The sequence below is a fragment of the Sebastes fasciatus genome, chromosome 3 (assembly GCF_043250625.1).
Source record: "Sebastes fasciatus isolate fSebFas1 chromosome 3, fSebFas1.pri, whole genome shotgun sequence".
Lineage (NCBI taxonomy): Eukaryota > Metazoa > Chordata > Actinopteri > Perciformes > Sebastidae > Sebastes > Sebastes fasciatus.
This window is the reverse complement of record NC_133797.1, coordinates 34332546-34356303: the sequence shown is the minus strand read 5'-3', so window position 1 is coordinate 34356303 and position 23758 is coordinate 34332546. Positions and strand designations below refer to the sequence as shown.

General features: G+C 41.4%; 1 protein-coding gene across 1 annotated transcript in view; it reads right to left on the bottom strand.

The window, feature by feature from the left end:
* Positions 1-16501: 16501 nt before the first annotated feature.
* The window catches only part of LOC141764865 (alpha-1,6-mannosylglycoprotein 6-beta-N-acetylglucosaminyltransferase B-like), a 133369-nt gene continuing 126112 nt past the window's right edge, over positions 16502-23758 (bottom strand). Inside the window, exons 16-18 of the mRNA XM_074630523.1 lie at positions 21508-21582; positions 18840-19123; positions 16502-17881 (exon numbers count right to left, since the gene is read on the bottom strand). Coding sequence (XP_074486624.1) covers positions 17683-17881; positions 18840-19123; positions 21508-21582 — 558 coding nt within the window. The 3' untranslated portion in view covers positions 16502-17682. The remainder of the gene's footprint in view (positions 17882-18839; positions 19124-21507; positions 21583-23758) is intronic.

The following is a 23758-nucleotide window of genomic DNA, read 5'->3' as shown; positions in this document are numbered from 1 at the left end:
TCTCTTAGGGAGGGACGACGTTCCAATATTGTTTTTTCCACAACACCGGTCTAAAACCCAAATTCTGCAAACAGAAGACAACTTTCCTCTAAATCTTACGAGCTATAAATGTCATGGTGCGGTGAATCATTTTGTGGAAACCAGCTCTGCAAATTTGAACTGAATGTCTCATAATCATTTTTGTATGCAAATATGTTAAACAACAAGACAGAAAATGGGGCCTTTTGTTCCCTCAATAAAGCCTGTCAGGCAGCTGCCTACAAGGCTGTCAATCACAAATGGGTCGTTTCCTGCAAACAGCCGGCGATAACTGCAGCACATTATAGGAAATGGCATTACCACAAAAACGTCTTTTTGATCCGATACTTTTTGTTTCTCCAATAACTTGAATAATGATGCATGTGCTCACGTGTTAAACAGCTTTCACAGCTACCGCCCCGGGCGAATTACGTCCAATCAAGTCCGTCCATTGACTTTGTATATGCAACCACCACTACAATTAGCTTTGCCTTCTATCTGAACGTACAGTTCTACGTTCTTTAAAGTAGGAGGTTGTACCGGGCTCAGTTTTAAAGCAAGAGTGAAGATGCTGGTATCATATGAAACTAGAAAAACTAAAGAATCCATTGGTACCAACCATCCTAGCTCTCCGCAAGGGAGGCTAAATAACGCTCCAAACTTACGTTAAATTTTGGCGATGTAAAACTGTCATGGCCATTTTCAAAGGTGTCCCTTGACCTCTGACCTCAAGATATGTGAATGAAAATGGGTTCTATGGGTACCCAGGAGTCTCCCCTTTACAGACATGCCCACTTTATGATAATCACATGCAGTTTGGGGCAAGTCATAGTCAAGTCAGCACACTGACACACTGACAGCTGTTGTTGCCTGTTGGGCTGCAGTTTACCATGTTATGATTTGAGCATATTTTGTTATGCTAAATGCAGTACCTGTGAGGGTTTCTGGACAATATTTGTAATTGTTTTGTGTTGTTAATTGATTTCCAGAGATAAATATAGACATACATTTGCATAAAGCAAGCATATTTGTCTACTCCCATGTTGATAAGAGTATTAAATACTTGACAACGTGCGATACATTTGTGATTAAATATTTGAATCGATTGACAGCCCTACTTTTTTCACATTATGTTTACTGAAATTCCCTCACTACTCCATGTCAGCCTGATAGCAAACACACTTGTGGTGAAAAGTGAGATTTTTTCTGTCATAGCAGTGGAATTAATGATCAGAACATTTAGCATTTATGAGCACTGTAACTTTGAGAACAATGCAGCGGGGGCAACACCGAGGAAACCCAGCCAGGACTTCAAAACTGTAGTGCTGGAGTTGAAGAACAGCGCTGTGTGTGTCCTTCAGTCAGTTTGTTGTCCTCCGAGGCGTCTGTCAGCTTTATGGGCCGCTGCAGACCCTGGCCGTCCCACCCAGGGCCATTCAACAGAAGAATATGTGAGGAGTCTGACAGTGGAAGGTCTTCTCACAAACATGGGAGTGGAGCGTTGACAGTGTCAAAGCCATTCACTAAGATTGATGTTTCTCTATACTCTGAGAGAGGATCAGGGCCGGGAATAGACTTTTGGGGGCCCTGAGCAGGATTTGATTTGGGGGCCCCCTCATTGCAACGTGTTACCACTTCACCTGGCACTACAAATATTAGTTTAAGAACACGTAATGTAAAAAATAAGCATGTTAAGTTCGACCAATTTGCAGAAATCTATCTTAGTAGTGACTGCAGTAAATACAGTCTGGGCCCTATTTAAACGCTCTATACCGCATGGTCTAAAGTGCATGGCCAGAGTGCATTTAGGGCGTGTCCAACTCCACTTTTTCTAGTCAAACGGCGCATAATCTGGGCGCAAAGTAAGGTACAAGGGGCAAAGAGGTTATATTTAATCTCACTCAATCTTTTCTAGGGAGCCTCCAGAGCCCGTCGGGACCCTAAGCAGCTGCTTATAACGGTTAATGGGAGAGGATGCAACAGAGCTCAGGTTAACAAGAAGCATCTGCCTGGAAATGGAAACACAGCTTTGTGTCTGTGTCACTGTTTGATACCCTTTATCCCAAATCGACACAGTGACCAAAGCCTGCTGAGCCCAGAGATTGCCAACTGAAACCTTGAGAAAAGGAGTTTAAAGGGAGCGAAGGATTTTGTGTAGCGGTACAGAGACACGAGATACCAGCGAGATATCACAAAGAGCTTTCCTGCCCTCACAGCTACACTGCTCTCGTCACCACCAGCAAAGGCTTTCAACACCCACAAAACCTTTAACACTCCTTTATAGATGTGGAACACTGAACAGAGGGTGAAATCGGATGTGTGCTGACAAAGGTTGGAGCAAACGGATGGGTGATGTTGACGCAGAGGATCTGAACCCGCAGGTCCGGCTGCTGTTATAGGAATTCCCCTCTGATGTCTCCACACTCTCTGAGACTGGATAAAGCCTGCAGGGACATATCGTAGATCTGAGTGTTGTTCTCTGACTGTTTCAGTGTTTGTGGAACTGTAAAGAATCTGAACTTGTTTTCAGGTAAATCATTTGTTGCTCTGTGGGGGGTTCAGACTATCAACACACACACACAGCAATTATAGAGAGAACAGAACAGAAAAAAAGATAGTTCATACTGCGAAAACAAGCGACTGTTTTATGGTTTATGGGAAGGATGAAAGAAGGCTTATGAGAGGGAGCAATATTAATATTCTCATTTCTTGTTTTCTGGTTGTTTGGGGACTGAGTCACATGACATTCCGCAACTGTTTTACAACGTTAACCACGCATAAACCTTCTGCGACAAGATACTAGACAAGGGGCCGCTGCACAAGAGGCAAAATATGACGAGTAGGGATGAGATCATTTTCTCACTTTCTCATATCATTTTAAGTTTAAAAAAAACAGAAATTGAGAAAAATGAATACTGCTCATGAAGTTTATGTTATCCTCAATGTGAATAAATGCAAATACAAGTGCACAGTTAGCAAACAGTTATCATAGAATTATAAAATATATTGTATCATAATAGTATTATTATAGAAATGTTCTTAATCTATGTGTAATATACAGTTTGCAGGTACAGACTACGGGAAGTGAAACTCATGAAAGCATAAGATGATGAAGTACGACCTGAGCTTATGTGTTGTGGCATTATTCTCCACCATCTGCGTTGTTTGCTTATGGTCACATTGTACACTTTTATATTCAGTGTTGACATTTATTACAGACATTTTTAATGAAGAAAATGCAAATTCAGAGCAACCAGCTGTCCTGTGTTGCACCGAGGGACTACGGGGAATATACTGTACAAATATATAGCCTGAGGCTTTAAAACATAAACTAGCTAATTAAACACTTTTAATATCACCTATGAGTTTCATTAATGCTCGTATCAATTCTTACAGTTCAGTGCCTGAAGCACGAGGCAGGGTCACCTCAAAATAACGGAAACTGTCAACTTTGATTAAATGGAAATTAACTGCTGTGATTAGCTCGGGGCCAGCTTTTAGACCTCAAAAAGACAAAAACTTGAATCAATAAAAATGTGACCTTCACACCAACACCGGTGGGGTTGAAAAGATGATCTATTTAAATACAAACACTGGCTATAGTTATTAAAAGTTGTTTGTTTTACAAGTTTGAAAAGCCAGAATAAGCTGAAACTTTAATCATGACGAAGAAGGTTAAAGGTCCAGTGTGTAGGATTTGGCAGCATCTAGCTGCGAGGTTGCAGATTGCAACCAACTGAGCTGTGATAACTGCGTGGCCGACACAAAAATGGGAAAAGGCGAATGGCTCTCTCTAGAGTCAGTGTTTGGTTTGTCCGTTCTTGGCTACTGTAGAACCATGACGGCCGGCTCACTATGTAGATATAAACGGCTCCTTCTTAGCTACTGAAAACATGATGATTCTTATTTTCAGGTGACTATACACTAAAGAAAACATAGTTATGTATGTTATATTCCATTCCCTCTAAACGCCACATACTGTTCTTTTAAGTTTTGCTTGTTGAAAAATGGGAATTGGAGTATCGGCGTGGAATGGTGTCTGCCACAGTATCTTAATCGATGCAACCATTGGGAGGCGCCAACGTTTGAACTTTTGAAAATTTTAACAAAGCTCAAAAAGTCAAATCATGCTAACTTTGTTCTTTTAAAAAAGGTGAATTTAAATAATCGTCATAATTTTATTTAATTTTATTGCCGTTTGTGCCTTTTGAAGAACACCACCTGAAGGTTTCACTTTAAAAAGCATTTTATTTACCACTTTATCACTGCATGTACCTCATTGTGCTAAGATAATGAAAGGGCGCCTGCTCTACGGGCCCAGTGGATGCGCAAGATCGTCGGATGATCCGGCTGGTTTATCACTCGGCAGTCGAGCCATTTTGGTTTCATGCGCCACTGAGCAACTCCCATAGGAATGAACGGGCGCCCGCCTCCAACGCTCTATGGACGGTCACTACAAGAGGTCACATCTGAATAATTGACCAATGCTGTTGTTTTCTAGTGAGGACAGCTTCATTTGGGTAAAAGTGACTCCAAAACAAAATCTCTGGGAAACCTTTATGGATGTTGATATGAACAATTCTGACACTTCAGTTGCAATTATACTGGTTCCCTACTTACAAAAAGCTTCGGAGTTATCTCCATTTGCAACTTATTAAATAAGTTTTGCGTGATCCAATCGATGGGTGACGGTGACGTTTTTAACCATCTGCTGTTTTTTATAAAAAAACAGCTCGAGAACAGAAAAGCCGAACGAAATCTTACTGCTGTTTAATGTTTCTGTCAGCCAGGAGAAGGATCGACTCTCGAGACAAAATTAATAGTAATAAAGGACTTAAATGCGAGTTTTAACAGAACATAGGTAAAACTCGGAAAAGTAGAAACTATAAAAAACAGATTGGATTTCAGGAAAGCAAGAGTCTCCCAATTATCCCTTCATACACTGTTCTAAAATGTTATTATTCTCCTGCATATACTTAAATGCTCAAGAGACTATAATGCTGTATGGTAAGTACATTTATTTGGCATCATTCATATATTGGATTGCTGTGTCTCTGGTGGCAGTTTGTTGCCTCCAAGCAATCTCCTTGTATCCATCTGTACTGTCATGTAGAGCTGTATAGCTGGGCTATTTGTGTCCCATCCTGTCAACACAATCTTCAACGTCCATCACACATCTCCCGAGGTTTACATAACCATGCTTTTATCTTTGAGTTAACTTTACAGTGTATGCGGAGGGTGGATATGTACATCATTTCTGATATATAGACCACGGCAAACCAAGGCCACTAAGTGTCTGTGGGATTTTCCAGTCTCACTGTATCTACCCTCTCCGACACAATCCACCATTTTTCTGTCCATGTTGCTTTGGGCTGATCAAAGCTCCTTTTCTGCTGTAGAGAGGTCCCCAGGGTCTACTCATGAATAACCCCCCTCTCCTCCCGCCACACACACACAGTCACACACTCTCTGATTCATAACAATCCCAGCTATAATTAAATCTCACGTCTATTTTTTTTGAGCACATGAAAACACGTCTTGCCGCAGTGTTTCATAAACCAGAGAGGTCACTACTCAAAATAGGTCATGATCATGCTTTGAGCTTGCATGTATGTTGTACTTGAGGACGGTTAGTAGCGTGAGTGGGAAGAATGGAGTTCATTTTCCAGAATTTAACAGTCACAAAAAGGAGAAACATAAATTATTTCATTAAGTTTATCACTTTGGGTACTCTGCAGACAATTAATGAGAAAAGAAAAACAAACTTCGGTACACAAGACACTGGCATTTTCATGGAGAGTGAAAAACAGACCAACCAGTTTGCTGTCTTCCGAGACCTTTTATACCCCGTCACCTGCTGTCTGTGGCCAATCAGGGAGGAGCTCTGGAATTAGTGCCACTTTAACCCAGGTGCCATCAATCGCCCCTCGTTTAGAGCCAGGTGGTAGTTAAATGTACTTTGACAAAATATGTTAATCAAACGTACTCCCTCAAGAGGCATAAGCAAAAGATAAATATTGTTAGTGAAGTAGAGAAACAAGTAAATATTCCCCTCTTTGGAGCTGAAAAGGAAAAATTACCCACAAAGACATTTTAAAGGAGAAAGAACTCCTTCTAAATGAACACAAGTTTTCCTTATATATGTCATTTAATAAACTATAGGCTTTAGCATAGCCTGTATACCTTTATTCCAGTAAAGACTGTCGGATTGCTTCAAAGAGACCCTTTCCATGACAAATATTTTTTTCAGATCATTATTCAATTAAATTATTCAGTTCAAAATACACCTGTTAAAGCAGCAAATTGGAGCAAATATGTTAAAAAAAAGTTATTTTTATAAAACGGTCACTATATCCTGACAGTATTGCATGAGACAGGTAATCTGAAAAAAAAAAATCACGTGCCTCTGTGTCCTCCGGTGCTCCTAATGCCATCTGCAAGATTTCACAGACAACCAATCAGAGCTGATCTGTAGCCTGCCATCTCTGAGCAGCTGTCAATCACTCGCAAACTCCGATCAACCGGTCCAACTAGGCAGCTCTGATCAAATATGAATCAATATTCTGTTACTGTAATGCCTATTTCTCGCCTCAAATGTTTTCAGAAACATCTTGTAGTGTACTGTTTAGCTGTAAAATGAGAAAGTTTGTGACCCTGGTTACCAGTTGGAAATACCAAGCACCGCCCACCAGCCAGAGCAAACTTTCTCATTTTAAAGCTAAACAGTACACTACAAGATGTTTCTGAAAAAATCTGAGGAGGGAAGTAGGCAGTACATTAACAGAATATTGAGTCATATTTGGTCAGCGCTGCCTAGTTTGACCGTTTGGTCGGAGTTTTACGAGCCTGCGGCCTTGCAATGGCCGCACCTCATTTGTATAAAGTTGAGGTCGAGTCATGATTATGCAAATTCAGATGCGTTGACTGGTTAGTCAGCTCGCTGTGCCTGATCCATCATGCAACACGTGGCCGGATCTTCTTCTCTCCGTTGAGAACCTCAACTTCATGTACGTCAACTGATTTGGTGTAACTCCACCATTAGGTTGAAGATGGCCAGAACTAAGAAGACAATTATCATTGGAGAACACCGAACCCCATCTACCAATAAAAAAGATTATGAATAAATAAAGTTGTAAGGTGCAACAACACAGTGTGTAGACCTGTAGTCCACACCGTCCTGAGGAGAGGCGTAATCATGCAGATGAAGTGAAAACAGCTGCTGGGAGCTTCTCAGCTCAGTCTGGGAGCTCTAATCAACCAACAGAATTCAAGTCACCTGTGAAGATCTACTTTGGACTCACAGAGTCTTTAATATATCAACTGAAATATTAGTGAAAAAAGCAAAAAGGACAAACTATAATAACGCAATCTTAGGATTAACTGACACAATTGCCAATTTGCATTACCATAAAATGTGTTTCTGTGCACCATGATGTTTAGAGTGCTAATACACCAGGCAGTTTTAGGATAAAATAGACAAAGAAATGTTTCCGTCTAACACAAAGTTCCCAATTTGGTTCTGTTGACCTTATTCATTGCCTGTAAAATACATTGTTGATGCTGAGCGTCCTGAAAAAAAGGGAAATTCTATGTACACGAATCAAATACATTAAATTTAGTGACTATTTCACAAACTGCCGTGAGAGTGTGTTGGTAAAACACATGTCCTGCAACCCAGCTGGCTGAAGTTTGATCAGTACAACTCACTTTAGTTTTCACATGACGGCTCCCAGTAGGTAATTTCCTCTTTCCGTCTTCCTTTATTGCTAACTTGCTGTGTTGCTTGTTTGCTTTCTTGTTAATGTGATCTGGTCAGTGTGTGAAGTGACAGGCGTTCAAGGTTTATTCACACATCACACAGGAAGCGTTAGATGAAAATGTTAAAAGACACTCTCACTTCCATCCTTTTCAAAAAGAGGGCCTCTCCATCTCCTCAGCCCTCCTGCTGTGCACCCTCACTGGGCAGAGGGATGCTCTCGGCCAGCCTCTCTAAAGGATCCCAGCTCTTTCTCCGCCTTTCATCATTCTTTCTCTCTGTCTTTCTTTGTTTTAAAGCAATTGTTCTCTCACTTTAAAACCAGATGAGAGGAAAGAGACAATTAGCAAATGATTCTTCTTAAAATCCTCGCTGGTGATCTGATTCGACCCTGCGTTTTATTTTGAAATGTGTTTGTTTTGATGCTTGTCAACCCAGGAGGGCACATTTAACAAGAGTCAGGCATCCCTTTCCTCAGATTGTGTTGCTACAATGATTTATTAGAAACATTAGCTGCTGAGACGGATCGTACAAGGAAAGCTTTGTGTGGCGTTTGTTGCTTTTGGACTGTTGCTCAGTGGCACAATGGGGGGTAAACCTACCTTCAACAGTATTTAAGGGACTAGATTTCAATGTATAGCCGCTCTTAACAACATATTGAAATGTGGCCACTTAAAATGACGTTGAAAGAAGTATATGTCACTTTGACATCTAAAATAAAATAAAATTAATTACATTTTAATTTAGTTTGGATTCTACGTAGATCATTTTTACCAAACACTGATGACACAAATATGTCTCGCTTTGGATTTTCTGTTGACTTGACCAGGATGTGACCTACAGAAGCTGCGTTGCTAACCAAAAACAAAATTAAAAGTTGTATATTGTCATGGAAATTGGTGTGCTGGTTATTTTAAAGTTCTCGAAAGTGCATATTAATATGAAGCAGAGAGGGCACATTATTCAAACAAGTGAAAATGTTTATAGCCTGATGCAACTAACTGCTTCTTGGTCACAGCGGTGGTCTCCGAAGTTGTGGAAAACTACTATTATAACTATGTCTGTTCCGAATTTCTGTATTAAAACAATGTGAGTTTGTTTGGTTGCGCTGTAAAAGGATACGCCTGTTGCTCTTGTGTTGTATTTCTGACAAAGTAGCTGCTCAACACTGTTTGCTGCAGTATTAAACTTGCTTGATTGTGTCCCCAAATCTACCAGGACTGAAATGTTAAGGATAACGACCTTAAAACAAAAAGTAATGGTTCTATTAAAGGTGAAATATGTGACCGTTGTTGGTTTGTAAACACACCGCATTCAAAGTTAGCCACTGCTCCTCAGCTCAACTAGCCAACAAGGTTGGCATGTATGATTTAAACAAAGCTCAAAAAGTCAAATCGTGCTCGAATTGTTCTTTTAAAAAGGTGAATTTAAGCATCGTCCTAGTTAGTTTTTCATTTTATTGGCCTTTTGAAGAACACCCCCTGCGTTTTATTTACAACTTTATCACTGCATTGTGCCGTGACTACCACTGTTGAAACACACTCGCTCTCCCTACCTCATTACCGCAGCTCCCTGAGGGGATCCTTATCAGTTTTAGCCGGCCTCACCTATGCCAATTATTAAAGAGGTTGGAGGGAAGGAGGGCAGACGTAGAGAGATGGAGGGATGTTGGAAAAAGAGTTGGAAAGAGAAGTGTAGAAAAGAGAGGCATATAGGTGAGGACAAGGTTAGAGAGGAGATAACAGTGGGGAATGTGGGCAAGAGAACAAAGATGGAAGAAATGCATGCACATAAGCTCACACACACAGCTCCTATGTGTTATCTTCACAGCTTATTGTTACACACCGCTGTGAGCCACACACAACCTGCCTTCTTATTCAATACTGAAGGAAAGAGAGAGGGGCTGGAGGAAGAGGAGGAGGACGAGGATGGGGGGATCCGTCATTGATTTGCAGCTCTTTTTGAGCGGCTTTTATTTACACACAACTTTATTTATTCAGGCTCACGACGGCGCTCAAGAGGAGTCAGCCAATTACCTATGCATTATTGACGAGGATGCCGTCGACCTCTCGTGGCTCCGATCTCCTCCTCTTCTCCCTCTCTCCTTCTTCTTCCCTCTTTCCCTCTCCTCCCATTACACCTTCTTCGTTCCCTTCCCTCTTCCCTTTTTCACCCACCCCTCTATCCTCTTTTAATTCCCTCATATACCTTATCACCTCCTCCTTATTTTATTTCCCTTCTTCCTTCAACCCTCCCTATCTCCCACTCTCCTGGTAGGTCTGGAGTTATTTACTGCGAAACAAAGATGAATCACATCTCCATCTTACAGTGTTGGAGATGAACAGTGATTCGTGCAGACACACACACTACACATTTAGATCACAGTAGCGTTTCATCACTGTGGTCTCCTAAGTTTGAACCCTGCTAATCTTCAGTATTGGCACATCGGGGGAGGGTTTCTTTCCAGAGAGAGCGAGACGGAGAAAGCAACACATCTGAGGCGAACAGGAAACAGGCTCCACTCCACCTTGATGTGAAAAGCCCAGCGGAGATCTGACCACATGACTAAAGGCGCTGGATGCATCCTCCTCCTCCTCCTCCTCCTCCTCCTCCTCTTCCACTTCAAAAGGATGTCGGCTTCATTAAAGAGCCGCGCCAGGAAACATGAAAAGTTACCGCAAAGAGATGAGTGTTTGTGTACACATCTGTGGGCGAGCTCGCACTTAGAAACCTACACATTCACCGAAAAGCTCCCACTATACTTCCAGGCATCAACACAGTGGGGCATACGTGATGTACTCGCAAACAAACAAGTATAATCCGAGGCGGAACGGGGACGGCGCAGTGTACCGAGGTAAAGACCAGGGGAAGTAAGGTAAGGAGGTAATTAGAGCCACACTTTCAGTAGCAGCAACAATGTGCAAACATACAAACGAACAAAGTGTACGTCAGCAAATGTGTTGTGCCAAAGGTTTGGTGGGCAAATTGGACCACTGAGAGGCTTTAGAAAAATGACACACAAAAGGCAAACAAAAGAGGGAGGAAGGAAATGAGATTTGAGTTGATTGAAAGCTTGTGTGTTTACAGTGTGTGAGCATCTAGAGAGTTTTTAAAGGACAGACTGTGTTCGTCAGAGAGATGTAATGAGTGTGTGTGTGTGTGTGTGTGTGTCTGCGTGTTCAGGCTACCATGGTCACACATCCGCGTGTTTGTCACCCCTCCGCCGAGGAACGGCAGGTTCTGACAAACACATTTTATATTTATCATCTTCATTGGCTCAGTAATTATTCAGCTGTGTACATCAATCTGTTCCTGTAATGATTCATTATTGTTTAAACAACATAAATAATATGCATGGATTCTAATTCCTTTAACAGCTGACAGACCAAATAGGACTGATGATAAGCTTATTAATGCTGCTTTGTAGATACAGTCACCCACACAGCCTGGAAACACTGAAAACAGACACAAAAATAAGACAGAGCCACGCATGTGGACTTAGATAGAGACATTAGACACATGTACACTTACTCCAGTACTGTACTTAAGTATATTGTTGAGGTAGTTGTACTTTGCTTGAGTATTTTCATTTTTCACCACTTTATACTTCTAGTCCAATACAAATCGTTTCAGCTCGATTATAAATAGGATAAACTGCTTTGCATAAAACTACCCACCTGTATTTAAAGGTGCAGTGTGCAGGATTTGGCTGTATCTAGTGGTGTGGTTGCAGATTGCAACCAACTGAATATCCCTCCGCTCACTCCTCCTTTTCCAAGACTGTGGTAACGTGAACCGATTACCACTTCATGTTCTGTCTCCTAAATTCTCATTGATGCCTTCAGGCCGCCGTTATCAGGCACCTCTGAGGAGAACTAACCATTACTCCAACTGTTTTATTCCTTCTGCTATCAGGTTATTAAACTCAGACAGTAGTCATTTCATGTGAGACTTTTATTGACAGTTCCCTTACATGATAATCATGTAACAATGTCTATTTACTATCTATTTGTTTTCTCTTATCTATTTTATTGCTATTTATTATATTTTATTAACTTATTTGCTGTCCTTAACCGACCTCTGTTTGTCAGTTCTACTGGTCTGTGATTGAAATAACATTTTGGATGGTTGCCTGGATGTTGTTTGTGTGTGTTTGTGGGGTAAGCTGTGAATTGAATTGCCCTTCTTGGGATTAATGAAGTTGTCTAAATCTGAATCAGAATATGAGTGCAAAACCGTGGTAACGCAGTTCGCCTTGCTCAGAGGCCATCCTTACCATAATAACACTACGTTAGGAGCAACAGAAGTCAGACGACGGCTGGCGGTATCACGGTTTTGCACTCTGCGGCTCACGTTAGTTCCACAAGTGTGTCGGAGAACTACGGTGGCCCTCTGGTAACGTACAAACTCGAAAGGCTCTCGCTAGAGCCGTTCTGGGCAACTGTAGAAACGTGGCGGAGCAACATGGCGGACTCCTTGATATGAAGGGCTCATTCTAAACTAACGAAAACACAATTCTTAGTTTCAGGTGATTATACACTAATGACAACATAGTTATGAATATTATATTCCATTTCTGCTAATAGATTCCCTGATATGTTACACACTGTTCCTTTAAGACTAGCTCCACCAGCTACACATTAAAATTCTGATCATGCATTAATGCATCAGTAATAATAATCCAATTACAAATCAAGATGTAAAAACATTGACAGGGTCCATTCTGTGTACGTAATGGTGGCTGGTGGGTACTTTACTTTTGATACTTTCAGTACATTTATGCCACATTTTCCACTGCATGGTATCTCTACTCATCTCTACTCGCTCTTTTTTGGTTTCCCATTAGTCAAAGTTGTGGACAGTATCTGGTACTTTTTGTGGTACCATATGTCGAGGTTCCAAGCGAGCTGAGCCGATACTAGAAGGTGGAGTTAAAACACTGTAGACCACTGATTGGTCAGAGTGAACCGTCACCAGTGCAACAGGCGACATCCTGCACAAGCTACCGTCAATAGCGACCACAATTTAAAAAAACAAGTGAGTCGAGTCGAGCAGAGTAGAGCCGTACTATGCAGTGGAAACAACATTTGCTGATACTTTTACTTAAAACTGCAATAACTGATTTTTTGGCCACTTGGGGGCAAAATATTGATCAATGATCAATAGTGTTGTCAGTTAATTATCTGTGAATTGACTGATTTATCAATAAATCAACTCTTGTTTCAGCTTTACACACGCTTACACACATGACTGTTGAGAGACCGACAGACAGAAATCATGAGTTTTAATATCTCGTTCTACAAATCTAAAGGTGAGAAAAGTTCCCTCAGCCAACTCTTCTTCACTAAAACCAAATTGTAAATAATGATTGTAAGATCAGATGTATGGATGATGAATCATCTCTGTCTGTTTTGCATGTACCCTCAGAGTAATTGTTTAGTGAGGGTCTTAGTCACGCGTGAACCTCCTTTAAACAGAAGGCAGATGAGCTGTCTTCAGTGAAGGAGGCTTGATTAGGAAATGTTTCCCACTTTGGATCGTCCTCTTGTGGATCTTCTTTTCTCATCTTTATACTGAGTGGTGAATAGTGCCATGATAAAACTGTTAACTGATATTCTTTAGGTTTTGATGGCACAATATACATTTTCCATGGTGAAGCTGCAAAAAAAATTTCTTTTTGTCATTTCTATCCAAGACAGAGAACATTTGGGCCGATAAAGCGGCTAGCACTGACATTTAAATCCACTTATGACATGTTGTTTGTGCACTATTTGTTTCTTTTGCTCTGCTGGTTTGGTTTATGTCTTTCTGTCTGGATGGAGCCTACAGTCACAGTGAATTGTGGCCTGAGGCATTTTTAGGACTATTTAGACTCATGCTGTGCGGTGTATCTTCACACAACACGCACACACACAGGGGTTCAACAACAAAACAGGAAATGCAGCTGTTGGAAAAATTCCCCATGTGGATCCTCGGCAGCCGTGTGTAAAGTCTGAAAGTCACCCTGAGAGCACAGAGAGACTTTCAGAGAGAGTTTATAGGCTCAAATGAATATCTGATGGTTGTAATAAAACTACGCTCAGCCGTCAATGGTTCAGATTCATACATCTACAGTATCATACCTGCAGATACCAAAACCGAAAAGGTGTGCAGGTGAGAGAGGTGCATGCACACAGTAAGCATTTCATTTATTCAGTGGAGGCTTGTGTTTAATTCCTGTATCATACTGAAAGCCAACATTTTTATGTTTAACCATGTCCACAATCTTCCCTTAACTTTAAAGCACTATTTTGTCATTTTGAGAAATACTCTTATTTGCATTCTTGCAGTGACTTCCTGAAGTTTTCCCGCTGGTTGCCGGGCAACTTCACTCTAAGAAGCAACTGTACTCAGGCACTAAAACCCATATAAAAACACACCTTGTCAGTTTAAAATGTTGGTTTTGATACGGATTAAACAAACAAGATGGTGGTAGGCATATTTTCTCAGAGCCAGGCTATAGCTGTTTCCCTCTGCTTCCAGTCTAACCGCAGCTCCAGCTACAGATTCATAATGAATGGACTGATATGAAAGTGGTAACAATTTTCACATCTTACCTAAGCGTATTTCCCAAAATGCTGATCTATTACTTTCTATAAACATCTTAAGCTTCGGTTATATTTTCCGCAAAGACGGTCGCACGGACATGAGCTGACGTGGAATCTTTGGATCTTTTATACTCTGTGCTGGTTTCTCAAAGCTCCTCAAAGTTCTCAAGTGTCTGATGGTGTGACGTCACTTTCGTCACTCGTGGATGCAGCAAGCATAAATCATTTACCATGAGGTGACACAAGAGGAATAACAGGTATTGTGTTTCCCTCAAAACATATAGCTAAAGCAATTTGTGCTCAGCTTTTAATTCATATGAATGAATAATGACGCGACATCATCACACATTATGCTCGATGATTTGATATTGGAACCTTTCTATTGGTTCTCATGTGTCGGGTTCATGGAGAGAAAGAAGTGATTTTCTGCACGGGGCCTAAGTGCTTTTTTATGATCGTTGTAAATATTTCACTCAGGAAGATGGATGAATTGCCGAGATGAAAAGTATTCATTGCTATTTGAATTGCCTCTGGTGTTAAATTGAAATCACAGTGCGCTGTGCAGGTCAATGAGGATTTGATGAATCTACTTTGGCATTCACACTTGTGATTTATTATTCATTTAATTCTTTAGTCCTTTAACTGGGATTCAGACCGAGGGCGGCTCTGCTTCTCTAACGAACACACACACACCAATAGACTGAATAGTTAGTCAAAGAGCTGCGTATTGATTTTACGGATGTCCTTCACTACTGTTGTGGTTAATCGGATCAGGCTCGATACAAACAAAAACAAAATTAGTCAACAAACTTTCACCAAATACTCAACCGAATTGACTTTTTTGAAGGTTTTTGAAACTAAACTGACTCCTTCTGGAGGCAATTTGTTCCTACATCTTGCATAGGCCCAATGTGAAATATAGTGAATCATAAAAAGCGCCTATAAATACGAAAATTAGCCATAAATCACCTGTTTTCTTAGTAATAAAAACGGTCTCTGTTTGCACAGGGAAGAATACAGTTGTGAGGTTTTTGGAACATGTGGTGAAAAAGAGGACAGAGATGTCAAAGATTTGGGACACCTGGACATGGAGCCATTCATTAGGACTGACCTGGACAAAGGACGTCTGGTCACTGCAGACCCACTGAACGTCTCAGGGAAACTCTAGTTAGTTAGAAAAGAACCACAGCTAACATGCCTGAGATGCTACCCGGTGTTTGCCATCTGGAATATCGGAATCTACTCTTTTCTAATCTAAACAGCATGCTGGGGCAATATTCTCTCTCTTTTAGCTATTTTTGGTCTCCACCATAGACTGTATATAAAGATGGACGACATGACAGCTCCCCAAAAGTGAAGCCAAAACATCTCCATCGCCCCCCGGTGGCTGGCTAAAATAGGTCATAAATCCCGCCTCCTCCATGTTAGCGGATGGGACATGGGGCAAACTAAAAAGTCAAAGTACACGTCAAATACACAATTACATATTTTTCACAAAGATGGTTTCTGTTACTTTAGGTAGTTCTTGATCTTCACTGATGTATGTTCAAGTGTTCATTTTTCTGATAAGTTTGGTTTTAATTAGTTATTTGATACTATAAAAAGGGGGTGAGACGTCATGATTGGTAGCTGTGAGTCTCTCTCGCTGACAAACTGTGGCCGTGCTCGGCTCGCGATTGGTTCAGACGGGTGACCTCGATACTGCGGCTCCACTGCCCGATTACCAGACTCTGGCTTCACATGACGTTAAAATCTCAAGATGGCAGCTCCTGTATCCGGGATGTTCTGGCTTCACTTCTGTACAGTGGGAGGAAGTGGAGAAGCGTCGTCCATCTTTATATACGGTCCATGGTCTCCACCAACTGTGCAAACAATGCTTTTGCACTCTTGAACTTCATTTTCACTGAACCTTAATCCAGGCTGTTACAGCTGTTCTGGTTTTCACACATCATCAAACTGATGTCATTAGTTTTTGATGTTGAAATTAGTCCAGCAATTATTCTGTAATGAAGTATTGTAATTTGCTACTGACAGTTTCTTTATTTTTTCTCCAAACTTGCCTTTTTAGCTTAACAAGTGATTTCCTATGTTTCCCAGAATGCCGCTGGATAGCCTCCAGAGCAATATCAAAAGCACATCAGCGAAATACTGGACGTTCATCTGAAATCGGATTTCTCCCTCCCCCCCTCTGTCACTTGGTCTTATCGACAGCTTCGACCTGTGCTGGCGGTCGCCTCCATGTGAAAAAAATCAAACGTTTCTCCCTACAGTCGGATTGATGGAAATGCGGATGAATGTGATGGGAACAGATGGGTGAGGAGCAAGAACAGAAGAAACACTCCAACCTAAGAAGATATGAAGGGACCGAGTGAAGACCAGACGCAACATAAAACCCACCTCATCACTTTGATACGTTCTGATTTTTTTTATTTTATGATTTTTTTTTTCCATCATAAAGCCCGGAGGACTCTTTAAAAATCCCGTCGAGAGCTCTAAAGGCTTATTTATTGAAAAATAATCTTGTACCCTTTATTTTTGTCCTCTGTCCGCCTCCTCCTCCTTTTTTTGCGACAGGAGATGATTGCATTGACCGATGTTGCCTCAGACTTTGGGTGCAGTCTGATAAATTACTCTGTCCATCACTGGAGGACGGGAGTAAAAGCGAGGGAGATAACCTGGTTGTCCATCATCCTTTGTCCAAGTGCAGAGAGGAGATTGGATATTGACCCGAGGTTGCCTTCTCCAAGCCAAGATATTTGAAGACTCTGTCATGGAATGACACTATAGTCCCAATACTGAGTTTCTCTGCAGTCACACGCTTCTTCGAGTGCATATTTTCCAACTTAAAGACGTCATTTTCGGTGAGTCGCAGTTCCAAAAAACAAAATGTTGTGTATCATATCACCGCTCAACCTCTTGTAGGAACTATTATCCTGTAGTCGGAGGTTTAATGTGAAGGTTTGTTGGCATGGTAACCCAGCCTCTGCCCCTGGTTGTAATGACACCTTCTGTCATTGGAGCCCTGTTCTATGACGTTTTACTGCTTTTTATCTCAGACAGTATAACAGCTGTTATAACAACTACAGTCAACCACTTACAACCTGGCAGCTATTCAAGCCTACTTTCAGATCTTCAAATCCATGCATGTCTGTTCCTCATTATCCTACATTTACTGTTTTCTAGGGGGGGAAGCTGCCTCTCTGCGCCACAACTCTTTGTCACAACTCTACACTCGTTCTGGCCTGTGGGTGCCTTCTAGTTCCCCTCCTCCTGCCAATCTGTGTCTAATTCTTTTGTGTCTGCCCTTCACCTGTCCCGTCATTATAGACAGTCTCTGCACAGCGCCACCTGGCCGCGGCGGAAGTCCCTGCAAGGGCAAAGCCGTCTGTATTTGGGGGAGTATCCCGCACAGCTGAAGAGGAGGGGTTCCCGCTGGAGGCCGCACTCCCGCCGCACCACCGAGAAGGCTGGAAGGATGTGGTTGATCTCGGAGTCGACCACATCGCACTGCACCTCCAACCTGAGGGGTGAAACGGAGGAGCAGAGGTCTGAAACACACCCTGAAATAACAGTTCATCGGGTTTGAATGACAGAGAAAATGTTCCGGCGTGTTCTTGAAAGGATAACTTAGAAAATATGAGTAATAAAAGTTATTTTTATTTGAGACAAGTAACAGGAAAGTGGAATTGGCATAACCTCAAAATAAATGGGGAGTAGAGACAGGAAACAAGAGAAATGTCATCGCTTTCATCACACTACAGATGACAAATTAAAAAGAGAGCGACGAAATTTAGTGGAAAACTGACAAGGAAGTTGGAAAAAACAGCGAGGCAGGTACGAGGCGTCAGTGTGTGAGAAAGATAACTTGTGTCAGAGAACAGACCAGAGCAACGAGGAGGAGTAACAGAACAGAAACAAAATGAAAGCGGCACTGTAAACCGAGACGGAAAAGTAAACAAGAAAGATACTTGGAAGATGAAAAGAGCGAAGAAGAAGAAGAGCCGGAGCTGAAAGCAGTCAGTAGGGGGATGTTTGGAGGAGAGACTCAAACACCAGCAGGCTTTCAGTCTCAGAGCTCCAAAAAACTTAAGTTTCTGGTTCAACTGCCTGGAGTTGGTACAGTTAAACTAAATAAATACCTGGTGAGATTCAGCCTCACCTGATCTCAGTGTCAACTAATATAAGAGAAGTTATCCATCCGGGCAGTGGAGAAATACACGGTGGGTTTAGATGTTATAACTTTGTGTGGATGAAGTTTAACCACCAGGAGCCTTTTAGATACAGAGCCGTTGTTTTATTCTTTGAGGGGATTTAGATTTTTGTGCTTCAGAAATATCTCTCCAGGTAAATTGAAGGAGTGGTGTATCTGGGTAAAGAAAGAAACTAAAATGTCCATTATAGTTTGGTTGACAGACAACAAGTGTGTACGTTGTGCAGCTGTCAGCCATGTGGGGCCCGTGTAACTCAGATGGACTTACCCACGCAGCGCCTCCTTGTTGTTGATGAAGCGGAAGTGAGCTGGCTCACAGACGAAACCATCTGAATGGCACGCCTCCACGCAGGACTGGCCCTCTTGAGATACGAGCAGCCTGAGGGAGCTGAGAGGAGGCCAGGCAGGGGGCGCCGTCACGTTGGACGCCCAGCCGAGGGCGGTGGAATTGGGCAGTGGCACAAACAGAGGTCCTGTGATCCTGCTGCCACCGGCAGACCCCGGTCTGGAGAGGTTGGCTGGAATGAAGGGAGGCTCTGGGGCACAGAACTCCTGGAGGTGAAAGATAGAGTAACATAAGTGTGTGCAATCATGTTATTGTTGGAGGAATACCTACAGTAAGAGTGTGTCTTTTATTATTAAATGCAGAATACTGAGGCAGCTTGATAAAAAGCATATTAAAGGACAGATTCACATTTCACAAGTCTGTCTTAGAACAACACTCACATGGCCATATGTATATTTAAACAGTTTTTTTTTTCTTGCTCTAATCATTCATCTTGTTCATACTGGTCCAGATACATTCCTAATGCAAATTCGCTACAAGTGATGGGAGACAAATCCACTGTCGTTATTCTGTGCAAAACTAACTTTCATTTTAATCAGCAGGTGGCAAGCAAGACACGGGAACTGGGCTTGGGTCTTGAGGTGTTGTAGCATTTATCCATCGACTATAGCTTAAACTGTACACACACTGCACTGCTACGTTCGCAGCTATAACGTGTACTGTTAACGCCATGCCCTAACACACACTCTCACGACCGCACACACATACAGCAGGTACCGACACGTCAGTGGGCTGAACGGAGTTTTTGAAAAAAGTTCAACTTTTCATCAACTAATATGGCAGCGAGTGCGGGTTCACGAGAGCGGCAACTGCCCTCTCGCTCTGTGCCGCAGCCACATAGACTGCGGTGGCACGGCTGACACTGTGTTTACATTTGAAACAATAAAGGGGACTGAAGGTACTAATACTCTACTAACAGTACTAATACTAATGTCATACTAATATTTTCTGTATAGAACATGTATAAGTACGGCAAGGCAAGACAAGTTAATTTATATAGCACCTTTCAACCTTTTCAAAAGTAAATATAAAAACATTTGAAATCATCCAAGAACCTGTGAGGCAAATTTAAAAAGGTACTAACTTAGCCAGCTTTAGCTGCTACAGCATGCCAGTGTATCATTAATACTAATACATATGTGCTGACAAATTTGTCTTCTTTAGTGCAGTAGAATAAGTGAACTAAAAACACTACGGAAAGTAAAAAGCTTGACCAACTGTAAGCAATCATCTTCACTGCACGGGCTTACCAGGGCTCAAGCCCCGGGGCCTGACAACGAAGGGCCCAGGAGGCTTGAGGGGAAAAGAAAAGAAAAGAAAAGAAAAGAAGGAATGTATTTATTTGTATAACTGCTTGTCTGCTTGTATGTTGTTGTTTCCTTTGTTTGGTGAGTAGAAGACAAATTTCCACCTTGGTGGACAAGTAAGGGATAATGTACAGCGAGCCGGTCATTGTTGTGAAAGAATCCCCGACAGGGTGATGCCTGATGCGAAACGGAGGGGTCTCTCGGTTAGCTGTACATTATCCAGCTTATTACACGGCTACTTACTGAAGAAATCAATATTTTGACACAAAAACGGTCCGCCAGGGTCCGACATCAGAGCTGTGCCCATAGCAACGGTCTGTTATAGTGAAATTACAGACCGCACAAATCCGTGATTGACCAATCAGAATCGAGTATTCAACACAGCCGTGTAATAATAAAGATTTATAGTATTGTATTGTATTGTATTGTATTGTATTGTATCGTAGGCTACACTTCACTATGGGCTCATAATGATCTTGTGACTTGTATTTGGTTACGCAACATTCATAAAATTAAACTGCAGTTATGAGTGATCATAATGATGCATTATTCAAATTAAGCGTGGCTGATGTTTGTGCAGGTTGAACGCGGCAATAGTTGAGACGTGTTGGTGCTTGGGGGAGTAGAGGAGGGCATTGAAAAAGCCGTAGCCCCGGGGCCCATTGTACTTTAATGCGGCCTTGCTGGTCTTTATGTTAAATCTTGATTAGTCAGTAAACAGGAATCTAGCTTAAGTATTCTCTTTCAGCAGTATAAATGCTGTAGTCACGCTTCTGTATCCAAACCAGCTGCCAGTCAGCAGCAGACGGAGGTTGTTGAGAGACACCTCTGCATTTTGTCTGGCATGTACTGTGGAATTAATAAAAAAAAAATCCTTCTTTCATCCCAGTCCTCCATCATCACCATCACCATCCTGCCCACACTTGTGATCTTTCTCTTTACTCATCCATCCTCATTAGTGTCAGGAGACCTTCTGCTTTAGAGCTGCGAGGCAGATATGTGGTTTGTAATGAGAGTTAGCATGTAGATTAATCACAAGTCTACATACATGGAGTACAGAGATACTGACACACATACACACACACAAGCAGAGATACACAATGTTCTGGGTGTTGAATGCACACAGTGATGAAATATTGAGCAGAGTGGGGGAGTTGGAGAGCTGGTGAAAAGAGAGTGTGTGTATGAATGAGAGAGAGGGAGGGCTAGCGAGTAAACGAGAGAGTCTTTGCATGTGTGTGTTTTTCAGCGCTCTGTGTACATTTGTGTTGACTGAACCTCACCTGATGCTGTATGTAGGCATGTACTCTCTCCAGCATCCCCTCACAGGTGTACTCATAAGGCAGATATGGCTCGACCTGAAAATGACACGAAAACACAGCTCGTTATTATTTCCATATTTTGCATACATCAAAATGTACTTTTTTTTTGCTGTCACCTCATTGTTCACACTAATTGCAATAAATTGTCTCCTCTCCTTGTTCATCTCTGCAGATGGATGTTTCTATTGTCAGATTTCTGCGAGGCCTAATCACAGTATGTCACTGCTTGGAAACTCATTAGGCTTTATTTGCATACCAATAGATCATTCCCCGCTGTGATGTGCTGGTTTTATAACTAAAGCACACTTTTGATTGGCCTAATTAGGGATGAGCTGGAAATACTATGTATGTATATATTTTCTTTTGTGTTTCTCGCTGATACCAGTTTAATTCAAGCTAACAAACTGTGTCACACAAAACTGAATGAATGTAAAATAGCTCCAACTGCAGTGCTTGGATTAATACAAATTGATATTAATATTAATTGAATTATTATTAGAAAATGCTTTATATTTTTGGTATCCTCAGCCACACTATAAACATGTAAATTAAACCTGCAATAGGCAGAATATTTTTGGCATCATTGGGCAAAGATTCCATAATAACCTTTCAGCATATTGTAATTAAGTGTTCTGAGAGAAAACTAGACTTCTGCACCTCCTCATGGCTCTGTTTTCAGGCTTTAAAAAATCTAGCCCGTGACGGGAGACTTCGGCCAATCACAGGTCATTTCATTGAGAGAGCGTTCCTATTGGCTGTTCATTCAGCAGAGGCAACTGTCAATCACTCACAAACTCCGATCAAACGGTCAAACTAGGCAGCGCTGATAAAATATGAATCAATATTCTGTTACTGTAATAGCTATTTCTTGCCTCAAATGTTTTCAGAAACATCTTGTAGTGTACTGTTTAGCTGTAAAATGAGAAAGTTTGCTCCGGCTGGTGGGCGGTGCTTGGTATTTCCTCCACTGATCTGATTGGTTGTTTTTCTCCGGTCTGTGAAATCTTGCAGATGCCGTTAGGAGCACCGGAGGACACAGAGGCACATGATTTTTTTTCAGATTACCTGTCTCATGCACTACTGTCAGGATTTTAATCATATTTGCTCCGATTCTACCAACTGCTGCTTTAAATCTGCATGATTGACTTAAACAAAGTTGTTACAAATGTGAAACAAATGAAGAGACTTTTCCCCCCATTTAAACACTAACAGCAGAGATCGAAGTGGATTGCCTTTATGCCCTAATGCAAAAGACCTGCCTTTGTAAATGATACACGACTCACTAAATTGCATTTCCAATCTGAAATCAAAGCAGTCTGATGTTCAACCATGTGTGAAATCAGACTTGGCCCATTTCAAGCGAAAATCACTGAGAAGCAGGGAAGTATGCAGGGATGATGCAATTTAAAAAAAGTTACGCACACTGCAAATCTGATCAAAGCCTTATGTTAATCTACTTTGTAAGCTGGAGCAGAAAGTAAACACGTGCACAGGAGGGACAGACACACACAAGCTCAAACAATCTACTGCAACAGAGTTCCTCCTTTTCTTTCTGTTTCTTCTCTTTGCTTAACCAGACAAGGTGACTGAGAGCATGTTCTCATTTACTGGAGCGGCCTTAAGAAGAATTTTACAACAGTACAGGCCACAGAAAATAAGAAACTGCAGTTTTCTCAAAAAATCTTTTAAAGCTGCAATCAGTAACTTTGAGCAAATAAGATAAAGAGTTATTTTTATAAAACTGTCACTATATCCTGACAGTAGTGCAAAGCATTTGTAAAGTTTCAATGTGCCCAAACAAAAACAACCAATCAGAGCCGAGCAGTCTCTAAAGCAGCTGCCAATCACTGCTCACAAAACACCTGAACTCCGATCAAACTGTCAAACTAGGCAGCGCTGATCAAATATCAATCAATATTCTGTTACTGTAATGCCTATTTCTCACCTCAAATGTTTTCCAAAACATATTTCAGTGTACTGTTTAACTGTAAAATGAGAACGTTTTGGCTCGACTGTTTTCAACATGGCGCCCGGATCACAAACACAATGTTTACACTAAAAACAGTACTCTAAAATATGTTTCTGAAAACATTTAAGGTGAGAAATAGTCATTACAGTAACAGAAAAACATTTAAATAAATACATTTTTTAACATATTTGCTAAAAGTTACAGACTTTAGCTTTAACTACCAAACTTTTTACACATGGTTTT